This window comes from Ptychodera flava, chromosome 21, assembly GCF_041260155.1.
Source record: "Ptychodera flava strain L36383 chromosome 21, AS_Pfla_20210202, whole genome shotgun sequence".
Taxonomy (NCBI): domain Eukaryota; kingdom Metazoa; phylum Hemichordata; class Enteropneusta; family Ptychoderidae; genus Ptychodera; species Ptychodera flava.
Genome location: NC_091948.1, coordinates 7,197,216 through 7,219,141, shown reverse-complemented (window position 1 = coordinate 7,219,141; position 21,926 = coordinate 7,197,216). Strand labels below are relative to the sequence as shown.

The 21,926-nt window shown below is 38.1% G+C and overlaps 2 protein-coding genes across 6 annotated transcripts; one reads left to right on the top strand and one right to left on the bottom strand.

Annotated features, from left to right (window-relative positions):
* The first annotated feature begins 9,391 nt into the window (after positions 1 to 9,391).
* LOC139121251 (uncharacterized) lies at positions 9,392 to 17,245 on the top strand. Of its 5 annotated transcripts, XM_070685976.1 has the most exons (12): positions 9,478 to 9,669; positions 10,558 to 10,692; positions 10,895 to 10,983; positions 11,508 to 11,572; positions 11,792 to 11,899; positions 12,729 to 13,011; positions 13,355 to 13,591; positions 13,775 to 13,850; positions 14,036 to 14,140; positions 14,709 to 14,929; positions 16,317 to 16,481; positions 16,804 to 17,245. In XM_070685976.1, the coding sequence occupies exons 9-12, from the start codon at positions 14,060 to 14,062 to the stop codon at positions 17,051 to 17,053; spliced, it is 717 nt and encodes a 238-aa protein (XP_070542077.1). In that variant the 5' UTR covers positions 9,478 to 9,669; positions 10,558 to 10,692; positions 10,895 to 10,983; positions 11,508 to 11,572; positions 11,792 to 11,899; positions 12,729 to 13,011; positions 13,355 to 13,591; positions 13,775 to 13,850; positions 14,036 to 14,059; the 3' UTR covers positions 17,054 to 17,245. The 5 variants fall into 5 exon arrangements, 4 of the variants coding, with proteins under 4 accessions (XP_070542077.1, XP_070542078.1, XP_070542079.1 ...); XR_011549250.1 differs by lacking the exon at positions 10,895 to 10,983 and having other exon boundaries at positions 9,392 to 9,669; XM_070685977.1 differs by lacking the exon at positions 13,775 to 13,850.
* Positions 17,246 to 18,263: 1,018 nt separating this feature from the next.
* LOC139121250 (uncharacterized) lies at positions 18,264 to 21,579 on the bottom strand. Its single transcript, XM_070685975.1, has 4 exons — positions 21,248 to 21,579; positions 19,717 to 19,953; positions 19,067 to 19,309; positions 18,264 to 18,791 (listed from the first exon to the last, which is right to left on the bottom strand). Exons 1-4 carry the CDS (start codon positions 21,329 to 21,331, stop codon positions 18,528 to 18,530), a joined length of 828 nt encoding a protein of 275 aa, XP_070542076.1. The 5' UTR covers positions 21,332 to 21,579; the 3' UTR covers positions 18,264 to 18,527.
* Between the last annotated feature and the right edge of the window lie 347 nt (positions 21,580 to 21,926).

Sequence of the window (21,926 nt, the reverse complement as noted above, 5' to 3'; positions counted from 1 at the left end):
AGGTCAGGGGTTGTTTCGTAACTGTCGCTTGTTGTTATTGGCTCCAACGGAATCCTAATAGCATTTCATGTTTTAGTTGTTTTCTGGAATGAAACTCATCATAAATTATTCCGTATTTCGGTTTGTTGTGAGTACAAATTGACAAGATCAACGACTCACTTCATCAGTAAGTTCAGAACAGAGTAACTGAAAATTTGCTGCGTCCTTGTGTTGGAGGATATCACTATTTCCATACTCCACTACCCCCCCCCCCCCCAAAAAAAAACCCGCCTCGATTCCTCCGACCATCCTCCGTACCCAACCTGGTTTTGTTAATTTGTAGATACCTGAAGTTACACGATGCTTCAGATATTCATAAAACATATAAATTTCATTCACAAAGACAAAAACAGTGGGTGAACTTTTAATGCATTGTTAAAACCTCTGATCATTGATATGGACCGGTCAATATGCATGATATGATCGTAGATACATGAAATTTTAGTGTTGTGCATTTGTCAAGAAAGTTGTCGTAAAACAATGCCCATTATTTCAGCTTATGTCAACCACTGCGTGAAGAAACTTGAAATCATTCCCTTTGGAAATCAAGAACAAAAATTCGGGGTCATCATGCAAAATTTGGTACCAGAGAAACAAATAATCAAATATCAAATTGAAAATTAAAGTTTTTTCCATCACTGTGTATAACTCTAAGAAAGAAAAATCACCATTCGATTTTCATCAAACTAAGCCGATGAAAACTTTAGATACTCTATGAGCTTCAAAATGAGCCAACAGAAGTACTGGTAGGCCAAAAGTGTATTGTCAAAGTTTGTTACGGTCCGGAAAAAAATGTGTGTGTCCCAGTGGCATATTCCACCTTAACGTCTGACTGAATGCTTGTTCCGGGTTATTCAACACTTCGCTGCATACTTCTTATGTTCTGCCTTGGGGAAGCAACAGCAAATATTTATGTATTTACTCTGCGTGGTAGGCTGAGGACTGTGTGTTCCCGGCTACAGGCCTCACACCACTTGCTGTAGCTCCGGGCTGTAGCTCTGCCACGAAGAGCTACAACAAGTATATGGTTGTGTTAATTTTCTTTCTTTTGTGTCGCCATGCAGTCCCGTAGTTCCAAGAAAATCCCCCTGTTCCTTCATATGTCGTATTGTCTTCCCACTGGTAAAACGTTACAGTAGGAATACAGTCATACGTGTAGCCATGACAAGTGCTGAATGTCTTTCTCGGTCTACGTGTATGTGAACTGCTATGAACAATCTTTGCCCAGCGGATGAAGCCACAACAGTCGTGAAATATTTTCAAATACCGGGAAAATGAGATCACTTCGAGCCAAGCCCTACAAGGACTTTCGTTATCTTTTCGGAAAGATTTTCCTCGAAGCATATACGTCACCACATTGAATGTGGCAGCGAGAAAGTCTTTATCACTAAATAGTTGCGTAGTTGGGTTCAATGACCGAAACAGCTATTAACTCTCTAGTGAGTTGCATAAGGAAAATCGATAAATTTCCAGCAAGGTCATGGGAAAAGGAATTCTGCCTAGCAAACAGACTCATTATAAAGGCTTGTCAGACAACCACCTAGTTTGTGTAACTTTCGGGATCACGAAATAAGCACGAAATGAAATCAGAAATAATGAATGAACCATTAGATTTTAGGAGGGGTGGTCAGAATGCCAACATGCATTTTCATTTCTCACGTTGTTATCGAATTTTTAAAATGCCCACATACACTCCCCTAAAATCTCAACAATTTTTGCTGACCTTCATTTATGGATAGTTTTCCAAGAAGTGGCATGGTTACATTTTTTTTCTACGAGACTGTCCCGCTTTTCCGTAAACGATGTCTCTTAAAAACAGGACAACTTTCCAACACAGTGCTTTCTGCGTTTCCCACACTGCGTCAACTTAGTTCGACATATTCCATTCCGTTTCTTGAAATAAGAATCATCACTCGACACCTGTTTTAAAAATGGCGTTTCTATTCTCGTGAAGGGTTTTGCGACAGCGCTCAAGTCTTATTAAAATGTTACAAAAGGACAGGCATAGCACATCTTACTCTTTCCAATCGAAACGGACTTCTTTCTGTTAAATTGCTCTCGAGCTGAAACTCTTCGCGTTATTTCCACGATTTCATTTACTGATTTGTGTATTTTTACTTAGTGTACTAGTGAATATTGGTACGGACTGGAATGGCGTGTGCAACTTTGAACAAGGTAAATGATAAAGAAGAGACCCCTCAAATATGACCGTCTTCATGAGGGGAAAATGTTATATTGTGTTTGTACATAATAATTTGAATGTTGACAGGATATTGTAATCACCATCGGAAAACTTGAAACTGACCTATTGCAAAACTTGACACTAAACTACTTCATCGGAAAACATGACATGCACCGCCCCCACTGGGATGTTTTATTCGATGTTTTCTCTGTAATGTGAAATATTATTGAAAATGGCGGGAAATTTATGATGGCGAGTAAACAGCCAAATTTACATGCCAATTCTGTCACAAATCGATGTTATTTTAATGCAGTAAAAGGCTGTTTCGCTTAAGTAACAAAATCAGAAGAGTAATTTGAAGGATATCTTGATGTCAACATGTTACAAAGTGGTGCAGTTCATGGGCCTTGAACTTTCACCTTTGACTGCCTTCACATTCATATTAGCAGAAACATTTCCTTTGTTATTTCTTAATCTTGATGATATTTTTGAATACAGCCGCACACTTATTTTTTCGCCCTATAAATAAAGATATTTACCAGAAAAAATATCGGTTTGTTTTGCTTAAAATCTTTTGTTTCACGGGTATTGATGAAAGACTGGAAGTGTCCGTTTTATCATGCAGACTATTAGTGGTCTTTTATCTCTGACGATTAAAGGTATACAGTCACCTGTAATCTAAATACACCCATATATGGTCAAAGGGGCGTTCCTTGGCATTCAAAATGCCCATGAGAGGGCGATGTTTTTAAAAAGCGGCCACCCGCTTAAAATCTGTGATTGGTTAGATTTTCTCTTTCCATGGTAACTGTGGCAAAATTGGAACAGGTGACAGTATACCTCTAATTGAAATGTTGCTCTTAAACATTTTGCGGCACTGAAAAACCAGGATAATTCTTTATAGAAACACTTACACACTGGCACTTGAGCTGGCTGAGAATCAGATAGTTTCTGTAGAAAGGACTACGACTTTGATGACAATATGTCATTTGACGGGTATAGTATATGCCGTCACTTTCTCGTGGCTATGAATACGGGTTGTCATAGAAACCAGTAAACAAACATCCATGTTTGTTTATAATGATTCATCCGACCGTTTTGCTCATAAACTCATTTAATGAAATTGCCCCGTAAATATTCCGGTTGTCCACGCTTAGATTCCTGACAACCGTTGAATGGTTAAATTTCACTTGCGACAAGATGTAGGGCAAACAAGCGGAATGAAGGAGTTTAAAAAAATTGGACTTTGAACCTTTCCTGAGTTGAGTTTCAGGTTAGGTTTTCAGTCTAGGGAGGAGGGGACTTAAATATTTAGGAAGGATTTGAAAATTCTTCAGATACTAGTGCAAAATAATCTAGCCTAAAATTTTAAGAATTTTCTAAGAGTACAAGCACAGGCTTCGCAAAGCCTTAAAGCAGGCAAACTAGCAAAAAGGTCAGTGATTTACCACGATGGGCCAGATTTCAAAGCAATAAATGCTTGGAGTGATGACGTAAGTGCTGAACTAATACTTGAACATTATTATTCAAGCTCAAAACTAAATCACCAGTCTGGTCAATGTCATACACCAATTTACACCAATTTTTATGGGAATTCTAGAATTACTACTGTAAATAGCTAGCAACAGGAAGTCATAACCCAAAATTTATGGAGGCGTTTCTTTTAAATATTTATTCAGGTAAGTTGTGTACATATATTTTTTGTCTCTCTTTCCTACAGAAAATTTTCCTTATGTGTTTGAAGTTTGGAATTAATCCAAGGGATTATTTCGTCCAGTTTTACATGCGATATGAATTGAATTCTGAATTTCAGTAGAGCGGGCAAGCACTGGTTTCACCATTAACAATATTTCAAATCAACACTGTTCTGTTAGGTCCCATTTTTATTGTAACTGGAGGAAGGTTCCCCTAACCTGACGATTTTCATGAGGACGATTGAGCCCAGTCTTTTTCAGGCAAATTCCTGATTTTTGAATCGTCAACTCTCGAGAGACTTCGTAATTCGGGATCAGGAATTCTATGTCTGCACTCACTTAAGATGCTGCATTTTTACCGCAGGAACGGAAGCATTCACCCTATGGCAAATTTTCATACAATGAGGAGCCATCCAAAATTTCATTGTAACGTCTTCACCAATTAATTTTGTGCGATTATTTGAATTAGATTTTAAAGGAAATATCGGTTTCAATGACTAATCAGATCGTAGCCTAAAATGTGCTCAACGTATACTTCGATAACTTTGAAACTAAGATAATATCATGAATGTCGTTAAGCATGCACCATCATTGGCGTGAACTTCCACGTTGATGGCGTAGTATATCAGTCAAAAAGCCAACATCAACCCTCTAATAGCTGCAGTGTGTTCCAGGGTAATATGAAATGCAGAGGTGTTCATCTGAACGCATAAATATTTGTTTTTGTGAGGGGAAAATTGGAAAAATTGTAAATTGCAGTAGTCATTTCACTTTGTTAAACTTGCTGCCTGGATTCGAAATTACTTAATATTTCAATATATGTTCGTAATCTGACAATTCTAGAAAACAAACCTTAATAAATTGTAATGTAAATCAAACTTGCGTTTGGCCCTGTCAGTCTCAGAATGTATTACATTTGTGAGCGCACGACTGTAGTATAAACCGTCTTCAAAATTATCTTGGCTCCGTTTACTGACCATAATGACCGCGTTATGCACAAAAACTGTGATATCATTGTTTTCATCATCGTCGTAAACAATGCCCCAATTACGGCAGCGGCTTGGCGCTACCCGCAAAGAGACCGTGGTTGATTTTGCACATCGTCGTAAATCACATGGCCCTTTACGGCAACAGCTTGGCGCTTGATTCTTGCGTACGTCTGCGGAGCAAAATCATGCTCTGGCTCGCGAGAATGTGTTTTCATATATCGCAGGCGTGTTCAACAGTAACATATACTTCGCCTCGCTGCAAAACCTCGTTGCCAAATCACTGACACAGTGCATGTGCTAACACACTCCGTAATGTATTCAAGGTTAGGTAAACAATTTCGGTGGCAAACACCGACAGTTGACACTACCTGTCTTTGGAACTGGATCGTTATTGCGTCATTCTAGGGCAGAGTACGCCGATTGGAAATTCTCGGTAATAATGATGCAATCAGCCCACATGACAGCTTCATTGTGAAAAAAAAACGTTGTGGAATATACTCGCTGATTTCTAATATAATTAACGAATTCTGACAAAATCACAAGCGTCTTTCAAAGGCCAGGTGCAGGCAATGAAGCTGTGCGTGAAAAAATGGTGTTCGCAAGCGGTTTGTTAGAGGGAGGGCAGATATGTTATTATCTTAGTAGGCGAGGATATCTGTTTTATGTCAGTACGAGGGAAGAGGATATTTTATTTATTTATTTATTTATTTATTTATTTATTCATTTATAAACAAACAGGTTGCCAAATTACTGGCTCATTTATAGAAAATAAAAGATAAAAATGACAAAGAAAAACAAGAAAATCAAACACGACAAAAATGGACAATGAAAACAAAATATAAACCAAGAAACAAACAAGTAAAAACAGATTACACCGTGTATAAATCAAATCAGCTGATGTGAATTGCGTCTAAAAGTAATAAAATTAAATGTCTAAATGTTGTTCATTATAAATAGTACTAAAAAGTTTTGGCTCCGTGATAAAAAAGATAATTTTAAAATATTCTTACGATAAGAAACAGGTCTAAAAAGAAGTGTACGACGCAGAGCTTCAGGGGTAGTATAAAAATTAATCTGTGCAAGTACATCAGATATGTTGTAATAAGAATTTACAATTTTGTACAGGAGTGTAGTATCTAAAAGTTCCCGTCTGCTCTCCAAAGTGGGATATCTTTTTTCATGTCAGTGGGCGAGGACAATTTTCTTTTCATTTCACAACAGCTGGCAATGTTGTCATCGGATGAGGGTAAATATACAGGCAAGTTAAATATCATCGTCCGGGACTGGGGCCGCGTACCTGTGGCAATGACGCAATTCCACTGAAGCAGTTGTCAACATTTTCATAGGTTGGTGGTCACTACCACACTGACATACTTTACATGTGGAATGTATTAATAACAAATTCAGAATTGGTGGATTTTTTTATGTGGCGATGTTTTCTTACGAAAGGATAAACAGCATATTTCGTCAACTTGTTTAAGCAAAAACTGCAATTATACATGTCAGAGTGTGTCGCCAGTCAAAGTTTATTGTGGACGAAATTTTTCCGGCTAAAGGTAAAAATTAGTCAGTACGAACCTAAAAGACAGCACACCTTAGTGGGAAGGGCAAAATCATCCTAAGTGAGCAGACAATGGGGTAATTTTTGCTGTAGGAAGTGGGGGTTGGGATGGTTTGGTTGTGGGGAGGGGAGAAAAAATTGTTTGGAGGAGGGGAAGCTATAATACTGACCATAGGGCATTGATTTACAGCTTTTACTTTCCCCATTACTGTTTTTCGCCCAAATTCTTGTAATTGTTATATTTGTGTTTTACAAAAAGAGCGGCACTATATACAATTTATGATGTTGTACATTCATTCCTGCAATTGTCAATCTTTTGATATTGGCATTGTTATCGTATTGTGTTTTTGGACAAGAAAGAACCGAAACGATAAACGAAGCTGGACGTTCACTAGCGCCCTCAACCGCACCATTCAACCGTTAGCCAGAGATTCCCCTGCCGGACAACGATACATCATGAGATGTCAGTTTATCCTCTGGCATGGAGAGGGACAATATGTTTCTTCAGCTATTTACAACAAATGTAGACCGGGATTGATGGACTCGGCGGAACTTACAAGAGATGCCATGGGCCAAGACCCGAGTCGACGCCCTGTCCATGTGTTTTGTACTATTTTATTTGAATGGACAACCAATGAATGGTTAAAAAAGCCAATATATTCCATTACTATCGCTGTCGGTTAGAAATGCTTGACTATTAATCCATAATTTACTTTCGATAATAGTCTAGTTGTTTTTGGGAGTATCATGTATTTCAAAACTTCATCGAAAAATTTCTACCTTCTTTGAAGGGACATAAGCTGTAACTTGTGGCACAGAGTAATATCAGACAGAGTGGCAACAGCTATTGTTTAAGGCGTGAAGCGGTTACGTAAGCAATCCATGTTTGCCTCGCCTCACGAGGCTCTTGGCTCTCTTTTCCGAAGAGTGCCGACCATGCACCCTTCGGTAATTTTCGGATTTTCACCAATTGTTAAGCGAAAGTATGTTCGACAAAGCTTGTGTTGTTGTTGTCGTGTGGTGCTGATCGGAATTGATGTGCTGGCGAAAACGGGAGTGTTTTGAGCTTCAGGAAAGTGGGTTTACCGTTTTAAAAATTCCTCTCATATTTTTATGAATATATAATGAGTGTGTTTGAACCAAATTTGAAAGTCTTTTATCGATACTATCTGGTTTTACTCAATGGTTTACTGTCAGTCATACCGTCTTTTACACGTGCGCCAAGAAAGGACATGTTTATGAAACTGCTGGCGTGTTATGTTTTGATTGGCGTGAGGCAGTGTTTCTGGCCTGAGAGCTCACAAAGTAACTATGGTTGCTACGCGACTGGCAGTACGATGCCATCTCGTCGTATGTTTCGCATAATCTCGTGTAATTATCAACCACAAACCAAGCCTCCAAAACGTTTAACACCTTTTAAGCTCATTTTAATATGAAAAGCCAATAGTCTACCGAGACGACCATGGAACAAAAGGCATGCAAGTGTTGCCACTCTGTTTATGTTACTCTGTGCTTGTGGCAAGTTTTTCAGTATTCTGCTTCTGTATATCAACTACCGTGTCTAACCTTAATCCGTTTGTCATGCTGAAATTTCGAGTGTTCTTTTTGTCAACACAGCTTGAGCTTGTATGTGTGTAGTGATCATTGTTTATTGTTTACAAATGAATTCTAGTCCGGAAGACTCGAATACAATTTTCAACAATAACAATGTAGATTATACTCTTACAGGTTGTGTTGATATGCTAAATACTTAGCATTAAATTGCAGTTTTGGGATTCAATGCAGAAAGTGTAGGGAAACCACAAAACAAAAATTCTGAAAAAATAGCAAAAAGATACAGCTGATGGAGCTTTAACTTACATCAACACATGGCAACATCCTGTGACCAGGTTGAGTAAGGACGCCCAGGTTCTGTGTATATACAGTACATAGCTTCCTCTTTAATCCCGTACAAACCAAAATGATAAACGAAGCTGGGCGTCCACGAGCGCCCTCAACCGAACGGTTCAACGATACGCCAACGATACATCATGAGATCTCAGTTTGTATTCTGGCATTTAGAGAGATAAAATGTTTCTTCAGTTATTTACACTAACTGCAGACTGGAACCACTGTCCCTCCACACTGTGCTGGAACTGATGGCCTCAGTGGAACTTCCGAGAGATGGCATAGCCAAAGACCCAAGACGCAAGTTGATGCCCTGTCGATGTGTTTTGTACAATATTGTTCGAGTGAACAGATAATAAATTTTCATCATAGAAAATGTGAATAGTTTAATAAATGAGTGTCCATATATTCTCAGTACTATCGCCGTCGATTAAAAACGCTTAACTGGGTGTCAATAGTTTATTTTCGAGCGAGGTAGGTCACCTATAAATTCGTAATTATAAATACATGTAAATTTGAACCTGAAACAAACTTGTCTCATACACATAAGCATATTATGATAAGTTAACGGAGAGTGTTGTAAAAGAATCATTCAGTATTACTGCTGAGCATGTATGTCCCTTTCTTTCATCTCTATAAGACTGGGTTCACCCACTACGTCATCTGACCCATCAGCATCACTGCATGTGATCATATTCAAGGAGACCTGGTAAACAGAAACGAAAAGAGAAAAGACATTGCAGATTTCAACACTGATTCATTGAATATTTTTTGACATTCAAAAGGTGTGGCGGCTGATACCTATTTTTTGCTTTAAGGTTGTATATGGATCAGAATTAACAGTTTTAAACGTTTACATTTCGGCGGTGGACCCTTCCCGAAAAATCGGTAGCCATTCCACTTGAAGATTCGACCACTAGCCGGAACGCGGAGGTGACTCTAATTAGAGTAATCAGATTTAATTATCGAATAAATTGCAGTTTTTGGTACGTACAGAACTGCGTCCTGTTCCGGGGTACGGCGCAGAATTTGAAACGTCATTTCAAGACTTTGATTATGCACGCATGCGTATTGGGTGTATAATAAAGTTCGCGAAAGTGTGGCGTGGTGTGCACGTGTACGCGTGTGTGGACATGGCAGCGATATAGTGAAGCGATCTGGGCGATCTCTCCTTACCGACTCCACGAAAAAACGGAGGAAAGCAGCAAGAAACGCCGGCAAAATAAACATTTTTGGTCAGATTGATAGATGGAAGAAGATAAAGAGTGACAAGGGACTAGCACACCACGTTGATGTTGCGAGGTATTTAATCGATTGGTAAGTTGAATCCGGGGTTGAATCATTTTGTGGAGGGACCGTGATTTTTACGTCCTGTTTGAATGTGTCTGAAGCATGTCAGCATGCATGGGAGGTACTACTACAAGCGAGCGATAGCAGCAGTTCTTTAGTCATCGCCGGGGAAAGTTGTGGCCGAGGGAACGACAGCAAGGCTCAGAGGTAGCCACCTTCTGTTCTCCGTAGTGTGTATGATCATCTATTTTTTACATCCATGGTATGATGGAGCTAGAGCAGGCGTTCGGGCGTTACAATGTGATTTTGACTATCACTCAATCAAATGTTGCACATTTCTGGTCTGCAGACCTTGGCTGGCTGAGTATCAGTACAGAGTTGGAAGGGGACTCGAACTCGTCTGTAGTTAATCGAAGCATGGACAAATTGTGCATAGTGGCGCATGATAATATAACGTTATTTCCATGTGATGATGTGGGCAAAACACAACCTCTATCAATAGTATCATTAGAAGGTGTTGAATGTACGGCAACGCGGTCATGCTTCAGAGAATGAACAGTATTTGAAACAATGTGATGATGAGAAATCAGTGTTTTGTGTTTAATCCGCAAAATACAACATTAAATTTATGTCCCTGGACTACTTTTTTTCCCATTATCATCGAAACTAGTGTAGGCAATGCCATCGTTTTCAAAAACACAACTACGTAAGTTATTTACCATCCTTTGTTTGTTTGTCAGGTATATCTCTCCCCTCCAACCTACACAGGCATGGGTACATTGATGCAATGAATTCTATTGAACTTGCAGTATTGTTTCAGTCAGACATCACACGATTACTGTAACAATATTTTACCTTGGCTACTGCCAACAGAAGTATTGCAAACGTTTTAATGACAGTACAATTTTTTGTCAGGTACTATGCACACCAACATATTGGAGAAGCCCACTGTAGTGCCATTGTGACATCCACCCCAGCACCAAATCTGACAATTGTGAATGAGTCAAAGAGACAACATGAACCTGATCTGTCGGAGATTTCAAATCATGGGTGAGTTAGCGCATAGAAAGATCAATAATATGTCTTGCATGATAATATTTCTGATGTTTGGTGTTGCTATATGGATATCAGATGTGTTACATTTTTGTCAGTTTCAAATATTTGCTACAATCAGTCTGTGTGCTTCAAAATGATACGTACAGTTTTGTAAGTAATTAATTTTCAACAGAAATCATTTACTCTTCAAATTCAGAGAGAGTACAGTTTCCTATGTGTCAGGAATAGAAGATATAAATAGTGAAACAGAACAGCCTCTGAAAATGAGGATACATTCAAGCTAGAGTAAGTCATACACTCTTGTTTGTTTGTTAGCGCTAACATTGTGCTGATACCGTTCACAGGACATACTGTACTTATTTCTTTGTCTTGCTTGTGTTGTGATTAATCGACAAAGCACTGTATTTATTGAAGTATTGACGAGATATTCTTAATAGTGTTCAAAAGTCCATTTAGTATAAAACCTCTTGAAGATTCATTGTGTACTTGTGAGGTATTGATAAAATTTTGAATGGTCTCCTGCTTGGTTGCAAGGTGTTATACAGTTGTAGTAAATAATGAATTAAAAGAGTCAGAATGAGTAGATATGGTAGTAAAGGGCCCTTCCCTTTGTTGACAGGGAGGGGTGCACTTTGCCATGTTGGTTGAATTGATTGTCCAATTAGATTGATAAGCAAAGTGATTTTGAAGGCAAATCTTGATCAATGTACACAATTAAGCAACAATTTGTTGTATAAATTACAAAGAATGTATGTCATTATTTTATGTTACTCAACACTGGAACATATTTGTATCTCACACTTTGACAGTTACAGTCAAGCTAAAAGAATCCGTGTGGAGAAGACCATGTCACAGTCCTTCCTGATCCATTTGAGTAAGTCAATGTTAAATTCATCTGAGAATTTCTTGGCAATGTGTATAACCTATCTAACCAGGATTTCGATACATACCTTATAGTGAGAAAGGGAAACTAAATTTTTGTTCTTCAGTTTTTTGTGTTGTCCAGTAAAGCTTGTCACAGAGTTTCTCATTCAATCATAACTAATTGCAAAACCACTACAAATTTTCTATTACTGTTCTTGTGTTGTTACAGATTAAGTATTGATGTCACTTGTGATGAAGTTACATCCTTAGACTCTGCTGATGATACTGATATGGAAGATGATCCTGACTACATGCCACATTTTCGAATCATGCTTGGGTAATGTTTATTTTCAAAGAAATTATGATCAGTACAGATGATGGAAGGTAGATATGTAGAGTTTAGAAGGATATTCGTATCGTTGAGCACTTCATATATTCTTTGCAAAAGTACAAATGCTCCATCACATTATCAAATGTGACATATTTAGTGATGTTAATTTTGCCAGATGATAGATAGCTCAGATTATTAAGAGTATACACAAAGACACCTCAGTCTTTTGTTTCCAATCTTATTAGCATATGGCAGTTAGCATTTTCCTTTTATTTCTACCCTGCATTAGGCCTGTGAATGTTGATAGTATTCCCCTTGATAGTGAGCTGCTGGACTTAGAAAATAGTGATAACTTAGAGAGACAGGAGGTAGAAGAAAATAGTGATAGCTTAGAGAGACAGGAGGTAGATACTGTTGAGGACACAGATAAGGCAGTCAGACTTCACAATTTCTTTACCGAGAATAAGCACAGATGAAGACATTGTCACTTTGTTGGATGGAGAATATTGCATGACATTTATAAATCAGCTTTTGGAACTAGCTAGGGAAAGGTCAAACTCTCAGTGTAAAGTTGGCAGCTGTAAGAGCATTCCACAAATACGTACATTTTACAGAGGATCACTCTGTATCTGAAATGGGTATGTATTGTGTGAAAAGAAAATTGTACTGGAAATGTTCTCTTCATGGATCAGCCAGCTTTCTTTGGCACATGGAAACTTTGTTTACATTTTCATATTTTTAACTTTGACTTGCACAATCAGTGTTTCATCATCCTCTATTAAATCTTGTTATATTTAGAATTGTTATCTTGGTATATGTATTGTTAACCTTGCAGGTATGTGAAGAAGGTCATTGAGCTACTGCTGGTGTTCACAGCCCATACTCAATAGAAGAATGCATAGTGGTGACATCTTAACTGCCAGTGCTATTCTCATGTCAGGAAATAACTTTGGAAAAGTGAAACTGTTGGCAAAGATGCTGAATCTTCGAGTCCTTTCAGCTGATGTTTTCTATCGGATACAGCGCCACTACTTAGTACCATGCATAGATGGATATTGGCTACAACATCAAACAAGAGTTCCTCAGTAAATATGAAGGCAAAGATGTAATCTTACTTGGTAAGTACATTTGATGTGTTATACTTCTTTTGCATGTCAATGCATTGTCAAGTGGTAGGGTACCTTTACTGTCTTCCAGCTAAAACGAGGTATAGGTGTGTGCTCATAAGTGATCACATTTCTTGAAATTTTAGCAATATGAAGAAACTGTCAGTTTTTTCATTCTTTGTTCAGCATATTTATGGTGAAAAGATATCTGTGAATCGAACCTTTGGTGGAACAACAAACATATTAAAACAAAATGTGTGAGATTGAATTTATGCAAAGATACTGGTCATAAATGCATGTGCCATTCAACGTCAATACGACATCGATATAATAATTGATTTCTATTTTAATTCAGGTGACGGCAGAATGGACTCCCCAGGGTATTCTGCTCAGTACTGCTCCTATACTTTCATGGAAAACAGCACAAAGGATATCTTATCACTTACAACACTAGATAAGAGATTCACTGAAAAAAAGTCAACCAACTTAGAGAAAGCATGTTTTAAACAAGGAATTGAAGAACTTCAGGACAAAGGATTACAGATCTCAGAAGTAGTGACAGATGCCCATCCACAAATTGGAGCTGAGATGAGTGAGTGAGATCACAAATTATTGCATACACTGAATTGCAGAAAAATAATGAAAGAAAGCAAAATTGTCATGTGTGTTAATTTGAAAGGCTGTCCTCTAAAATGAAGAACCTCTACATGTATGAAGTAACACTTTATAAATGTAGACATTCAGCTTATTAGGTACATGTAATTCTTTCTTGCAGAGTCTAACTATCCAGAAATGAAGCATTCTCATGACATTTGGCATACTGCTAAAAACCTCACCAAGAAAATATTAAGGTAAGTTTGGCAGTGGAGCCTTGAGATAAGGCAATTTACAATTTTAAATGAAGTTTTCTATGCCTTAAAAAATAATGCTTTGATCAATTGTAGCAGATGTGTAGTCATGAATGTATGAAAAAAGCATGAGAACAAAACTCACTCATGTAACACCAAATAACATGTCAATGCATGCATTTTTTCAGGCTGGTCAAGATAGGGAGTGCAGAATGCTGCAAAAGTGGGCTAAGCATATTGCCAACCACTTTTGGTACTGTTGTCAGAAGGCCACCAGTGAAATAGAATTTCGGGTGAGCTTTGCATTATAACAGGCTACTACCTGAGAGATTTCAAACTGGATTAGTTTCATATCAAATAAATACATTTAGACATTTTCATGTATTTTCATAGCCTGGTAAAAACCCAGCCACTACTCATGTTCGTTTGTGTACACATATTATTTCAAAGTCTTTCTCAGTCGCTGTTGACGTCAAATCTTTTACTTGTTTTTCAAATTAGCTTAAAAAGGAGTAAGTCTGCATGGAGTTGATGAATTACATGTACCTGATAGCTTGTTTCAGTTATGACTCTGCGTTCAGATATTCTGAGTGTTATTTAAAGCAGCAGGAGCTGAAATACAAGTAATCCATGATGTGAAAATTTAGCACCAGAATTTTTTGTGATTTCATTGAAAAATTATTTATGAAAATACCATTAGAATGAATTCTCAAATGCTGTTTGGGAATGCGTTGCATTACTGATGCATTCTGAAATGGCAAATACTTGTGTTTACGTAGATATTGTTTGCACCAAAACACTTTAAAGTTTGTGTATTAGTACAGTAGATGTACATGTAACCTTGTCTATTTCGGATCACAGGGAATGTGGGGTGGTGTTCTGCACCACGTCATCAACGAACACGAGTGGATAGTTTCAATTGGTTCAACTGGATCTAACCATTGTCACCATGGCCCTTTGGCAGAGAATGCTGATGAGGAGAAGGAATGGTTAAAAAAGAACAGTAAAGCCCACTCAGTTCTGCGAAACATCATCTTTGATAGACGTTTCCTGAAGAAGATTCCATTTTATTTGAATGCAAGGTAGGAACATTATATAGATGATAAATATTAGTGTTTACCATGACCTATTAAACACCAACCCAGTATTACCTGGTCATGAAGGCAATTGCACCCCACTATTACCCCGAGGGGCCGTGTGTTACCAGAAACACATCGCTATTCCCCAAGGCCATAGGCTGAGGGGTATTGCAATGTGTTTCTAGTAACACATAGCCACGAGGGTAATAAACGGGCACTATAGCCCGAATGAAGACTGGTAACAGGTGTTTTATAACACACCACACGCTCATGTTGTATTATGTTGTAGTGTATAATGTGTTTGATATTTTGCACTGCAACAATCCATTGTGACAAGTTTACTGGGCGATGTTTCCACAGCGCTTACAGTTGTACATGGTGCCACTTTCTTTCAAAAAATATTGTAAGCATACCTAGCAACATCCTTGGTTGCACTTAAATCTTTTCTGTCAGTGAGCTGTTAAAGTTCCTACGCTGTTGGAATGTTGTGGAAAATCCATTACACAGAGAGGTTTGTCACACATCCCGGACACACATCACATTCTAGTCGCCTGCCATTGTTGCAAAGCTGCAGACAACACTATCATGTGACTGGCCCAAATTTAGTCAAAACTATTTCCCCAGGGAAATAGGTTTTCAAAAAATATCCTCTGACGTCACTTTTGTAGATTCAGCAGGAATTAGACATCTATTTTCTCGCCACATGACATATCTGGCAAATGGCGACACGGAATGAGAACGTGGCGAGTTATAAAAAGTTTTAAAACCAACTCATGCTTCAACATTGAAGTCCAATCCTTTACCAGCAAACCTATGTGAATGTCATCCCAAAAAATATTAAATTTGTTGCCTCAGTCTTCCAAATATAGTGAAATTTTACATTTTTTATTTTTGCAAATAAAGAAAAAAATTGATGTTTTATTCACTAACTCTATATCCATCAGTCAGTGACTTTCACAAAGGATTTCAGCTTCCATCCATGCCATGAGAATTTTAAACAATTAGAAAGCCATGCTGTTGTAGAAAGTTGCTGTGTCATGTTACAATGGGCAACTTGAGCTGTTGATTTTAGGGGAAGGGGAAGATGAGAGGAGAAGAGGTGTACCATGATGTGAAAGAACTGAGAGAGATGTATCTTGTTTCCAAAGTGTGATATCTCAATTCCTAATGAGCTCTGTAATGTTTTCTGTTATGTGTATTCTCTAGAATTGGTGTTGCTGTGTCTGCTGCACCAATACCACATCATTGATGTGTGTCTGCTTACACATGAATACAGCAATACCACACGAATAGTACTGATATTTTTCTCTGTATTCATTTGTTTGTAATGAACATATCATCATTCAGAATCTTTTTTGTATATGAAGTCTACTCTTCTGTCACTTGGCAGGGATACTGGTGAATTAGAAAATTTTCAGCAGCAAATACTTCAGTATGCTAGTAAGAGGTTTGCCTATACACCGCCGGTTTATAGAGCAAGAAATCGTCTCGCAGCAATTGATCATAACATTCACTACAGCAGAAACATTAACAAGAATAGGCATGGTGAGATCATGTAAGTTAAACTCAATATATTTTGTTTCAGCCAAGCAAAAACCTACAGTTATGTAAAAAAAGACTACAAGTACATGATTGTATAGAGTCATGTCAGAACTCTGTGATATATATGGCAGGAACAACAATGTATATTGCCAGCCAAATGAACAGTTTCACACATTGTGATGTTACAGTACAAGGAGATACATGTACAGCAAATGAATGTGTAGCTCTATCTTAAATCCATTACTATGTTAATTAAACATTAAGAAATTGCAAGGCACAAACTTTGTTTTGAAAAAATCATCAAATAGGTAAATGGTTTTTTTTGGTTTTTTTAGGTATAAAAGAATCTACAACAAGAAAAGTGGGCGATGGATAGCCTCTCCACTGAAGGTAGAGAAGACTTATCCCCACATCAGAGAACTCAAAAAAGCTGTCATTCAAATGAGACTAGCTGATGAGGTTGGAATGTATCGACCAATGGTACTTGAAGACTCAGACCCAAGGAGGATCTCTGCAAACTTAGCTCCTGTAATACCACCACCAGTATCAACTTTGGTGCAAGAGCAAATTGCTCGCAGATCGTGAGAACACTAACAAGCATTGAAACTAAATAGCTCTGCACAGTTTGTATTGTATTCCTTCTAGAAATTCCACCATCATCATCTTATGGATGCTGGAGTCAACTGGTACAATACAGTGACTGTGTAGCAAACAAATACAGGATTTAAAAGTTTCATGTTTTGTAACATTTGAACTCATTAAATGGTATATATGTGAGCCTTTGATTCTCAGTGTGACAGTTTACATCTTGATCTGTGCAAAGACAAATGACAGAGACCAGCTGTCTATAAAGTTACAACATTTTGAAAGTCAAGTCTTCCGGTGATGTCACACCATCTGATATGCCTCCTTGTAACAATATCTTGAAAAAGTTGCCATGAGATGTAGTTTTTGTGGACATTTTTTCAAACTTAGTCCTAATTTTGCTCAATTCAGTGTTACCTGAAATATGTTGGTACAAGCTGGCCCACTTCATCCTTGTTTACAGTTTTTACCAGAAGTGACAACAGTCAGAAACTTTTGTTGAGACTTTCAGTTTTTGTTGTATCCATCAGTGTAGCTTGTTTCTTATACTCACTGAGGCCAAGAAAAATAAAAAGTTTGTTTCTCATCCTCACGTGAGTCAATTTAGACCCGCCGCATAAACCTTCGTTTCTGCTCATGAGGAAATAAAATGAAAAAACCCTCAAAAATATGCAACGATAGTGCATAACACTGTGCTCTATAAAACAACTACACAAAATATCAGACACTAACATTCCATTCAGAACTGTAGACATATGTCACTATTCTATTAAGCTGTCAAAACTCTGCATTGCTGCACTAAAAGTCAAACTGCAGAACTGTTGCTATACAAAAATACTACAGCAACACTGCTGTGCATTTATCTCTGCATGCATTCCTATGTTTTTTTCATGTTTTTGCGCGTTCTCGTTGGCTGAAGAATAATATTGAGAGAGAAAAAAGATGCGTCACTGCATCATTTTTGCAATATGTCTGGGATGAGAAACAAACTTTTTATTTTCTTGGCCTAATACTGATATACCAAATACAGTTCGTGGATGCAACATGTGTGCAAAATACATATTACGGTATAACAGGAATGCGAGCTTGAACTTGAGATATAATCATGTAACGTAAGGATCTGCAATTGATAATCATAGTAAAGTACAGAAAAAAAATTGGGCCAAAAGCAAAATGTTTTCAATATTTTGTTTAATGTCAAGTAAAGGTTCATGTTTTATTCCCTGTTACTGAGATACACAGTGTTCAGCTTGTCAACATTGCCAGTATATGAATAGACTACTTGTTATTGTTGACAAGTGTATTTCAGTCCTGACTAAAAGTCAAATGTAAACAACATTGAATAGAACAAGAATATAAACTTGATGTGACAATCAAAATACACCAGTGAAAAAAGCATCAAAAGTAAAGCTACTGTCCTGTCAAATATCAACAAATAGAATGTTGCAACAAGTACATGTAGCTAGATCATACACTACTCTAGACGAGATGGATGAAATCCTGTGTACTGGCCATAGGGATCTGGATAGCGATCCCTTATAGCCCAAACACAACAACTAGGTATAACACATCTGTTGCCAGCACCAAGACGTCCATGTTGCCACACAATGAATTGCCTATAAGCTGCATGGCGATTAGATTTACTCAGGTCGTCTTCATCATCCATAGCCAATATGTCATTCCTATATGCCCTAGCAATGGCAAGAATCAGCTCATTCAATACAACAACTTGAAACTCCTGGAATAAAAAAGAGCTTTTGCTGTACAATTTTGGTATGTAATACGTACACAGTATACACCACACAGAGAGAATGAAATAAGAAATCAATTTCATTGTATTTAGTAACTCACATTGTGAAAATTATTCTAAATTGCTTGTTTTCATATGGTGTTACTCAATTCTGCAGCAAAAATGTACCAATGTGCTCTAAATGTTTTATTGGCACATTTAGACTTGTAGGCTTACTGAATGTTTGATCATATTTCTGTTTGTTTTGAATATATGAAACTTACTTCCAGCCTTGATACGCAGTGAGGTGGGAGTCTCTTACAGCAAAGTCTTTCCCTCTCTGTTGGCATTTGCCTACAGTTGCCACAGATACACCAGTCAGGTTTGCCTGCTTGAGGTGGTGGATGGTATCCACCAGACTTGTGTTCAGTTGGTTCCAAAAGATTAAAAACCAAGCCTGGTTGCTGATCCACCATTTTCAGAACAAGATCTTTTAACTGATCCTTTTTCATGTTATTTACTTGTCTCTAGATTGAATAGAGAAATAAATGGTCATTTCAAACATGAAAACTCTGCAGTATTGATGACATTTGAATTAAATTATGGCAATAATGAACAAATGCAGTTGTTCAATATTCAACTTGTATAATCTAAAACATCTCCAGAAACAAGTTACCTTTCCAGTCCCCATTTACAGAATTTGAATACATCGAAACTTGACTGAACTGCACATGTCTTGTCACAATTTTAATCTAAGAAAAACTTGTCTCCAAAAAGCAGGGCCTTCTGTATGAGAATTCCTCTTGTCTTTGAAAAATACCAGCTATCAGTATTGACACATGGATATAGCTAAAATGTAAAACTTCGTGGCCTGCATCCAGTCTGATGTATTATGTTTGTTCACCGAGGAAGATATCTGCAGACAGGTACTTACTGTAATCCTTTGTTTTCTCTGGGCCAAGAGATCTTCTGTGCCTTCTTGGAAAGTTGCCTGTTGTACTACCCTTTGTCTTTGTCTGACTTGTCCACTTCTATTTCCAGCTGTCAACCTGTGTCCTCTCCCTCTCCCTCTCCCTCTACCTCTCCCTCTACCTCTCCCTCTTTGTCTTCTCCCCCCTCTGCAGTTAGGATTTTCTTCTTCAGAGTCTGAGGTAGCACTTGACATGCTGACCTGCCATTAAATAACATTCATGGACAATGAAAAAGCGTTAAACACTGAAATTACTCAATTTTTCATCAAGAACATTTTCCATGAAAAGTATCTGTGGCGTGATGCAATCAAAATAGCACTACTCTCAGTTCCACAAGCTGTAGTCTGAGATGGCAGCCAGTTGACCATCAGCATGAACGTGGACCCTCTTTATGGTCTGTGATTGATGTAGCAAACAATCAGTCAAGAATGTTCCCATGCCATAATAATATGGAACCTGTAATATGTGTAACAGCCATGGTTTTGTTCATAAGCAAAGAAACGACGTTCTAGTCTCATCTACCTCAATCGAGCCTGTCTGTCAGGCAACTGCCGGTCGCCAGCAGTGGCGGGTAAATAGAGTAACTGAACTCGACAAAATAAATTTAGCATGCGAATTTCACGTTCTTGTCAAAATATAATGAAAAAGGAACCTATTACACAACGGGGAGAGGATTGTGGACAGAGAGGGAAGCGCTCTCGGAAACGGTAGTATATGCATGCGGTACTAGCAGAAAATTTGTGTTCAATCTCGTCTGGATCTGTACGGTGATCCGGAAGATGCCGTACCACATTCGTCGCTGATGTATTGATGAGAAAAATCATTTGCACAGCTTTAATTTTTATCATATTATTACACTACATTCCCGAAACTTCCGGAGATGTCAGCTGGTTGTGAGCTCGGTCGATGCCAATCACGGCTATGTCGGCCAGTGGGATCGTCGGCCAAGGCACGGTTACTTCTGGCCACTTTCAAAGTTTCGTCATGTATAACAGACTAGTGCATTTCCATTCTCATGAAGTACAAACATCTTTATTAGTGTACGCCTTATACACACATGCGATCTTGAAATATTGATTCCACACTTTATTTTGTTCTGTTTATGGCGAATTGGATATGATAACAACTAGCGAGCGCGTGGTCCATGCTGAACACGTATTTACTTACGTGTTTCTGCGGATCGCCCGCGTACGATCGATCGAAAAGTTACACATCTTAATTACAGAACATCGTAGGTAAAGTTTCTTTCATCAGACTGTGGAAGTTGTCATCGTTTACGGTTTAGTTAGAATTACATCTACGTGCCGCCGCGACTGGCCTAGCTGGTTAACTTGCCGACAACTCCAAGCTCACGAGCTCAAGCCGCGGCAAGTACTCCGACAGGCCGACTGCCGAGCTCACATCAGGCCGACTTTCTCGTATTCTTTTCGAAACATAATGAAGCGAAGAAAGTTTGGCAAATGCAAACTTTACTATGAATTATTCATTACTTACTTCAAGTTCCGCCATTGCATCAATATTGCTGTTCGAGTCTTGTGTACAATTTCTCAGGGAGAGAGAGGAGATCATTGACGTCATCAATCTTGGCGGTCTTGATCACGTGTACAGCAGAAAATCCCAATGTTTTTGTTTGAAAGTTTGTTTACAAAACAGCTTTTCTAAGCGGCCGAAACGCATCAAAATGAACGAGTTTGTGTGCCGGGAGTGGCGAGAGGTCTATCTAAGAAGAGTACTTCACCTTAGTATGGCCTATTCGCTGTAGTTTTACAAAAAATAATTGACAATTTTGATCCATATTGCAACTTTAAGGTTGTATGCGCATCGAAATTGAAAGACTAATTAACTTTTGCTGAAAAACCTTCCGCAACGAAACTTTAAACCATTCCTGTGCGAAATCAAGAATTATAGGGGTCGCCGTGCACAATTTGGAACACAAGAAACAAATCACCGGATATAAAATTACCGACGCCTGAAATTCAAAATGGTCCCCATCCTGTTGTTAAATTTATAGCAAAATTAAAGTTTTTTAAAAAAAACTAAGGCGCCTAAAACTTAGGTTAGTTCGTGAGCTTCACAGTAAGCCCCCACAAGTGGTAGATCAAAATAGTATCGTAAAATTATAGAGTCCCAATATCTGCATAGGTGCATATTTAAACTACGAACGCCTCTCGAG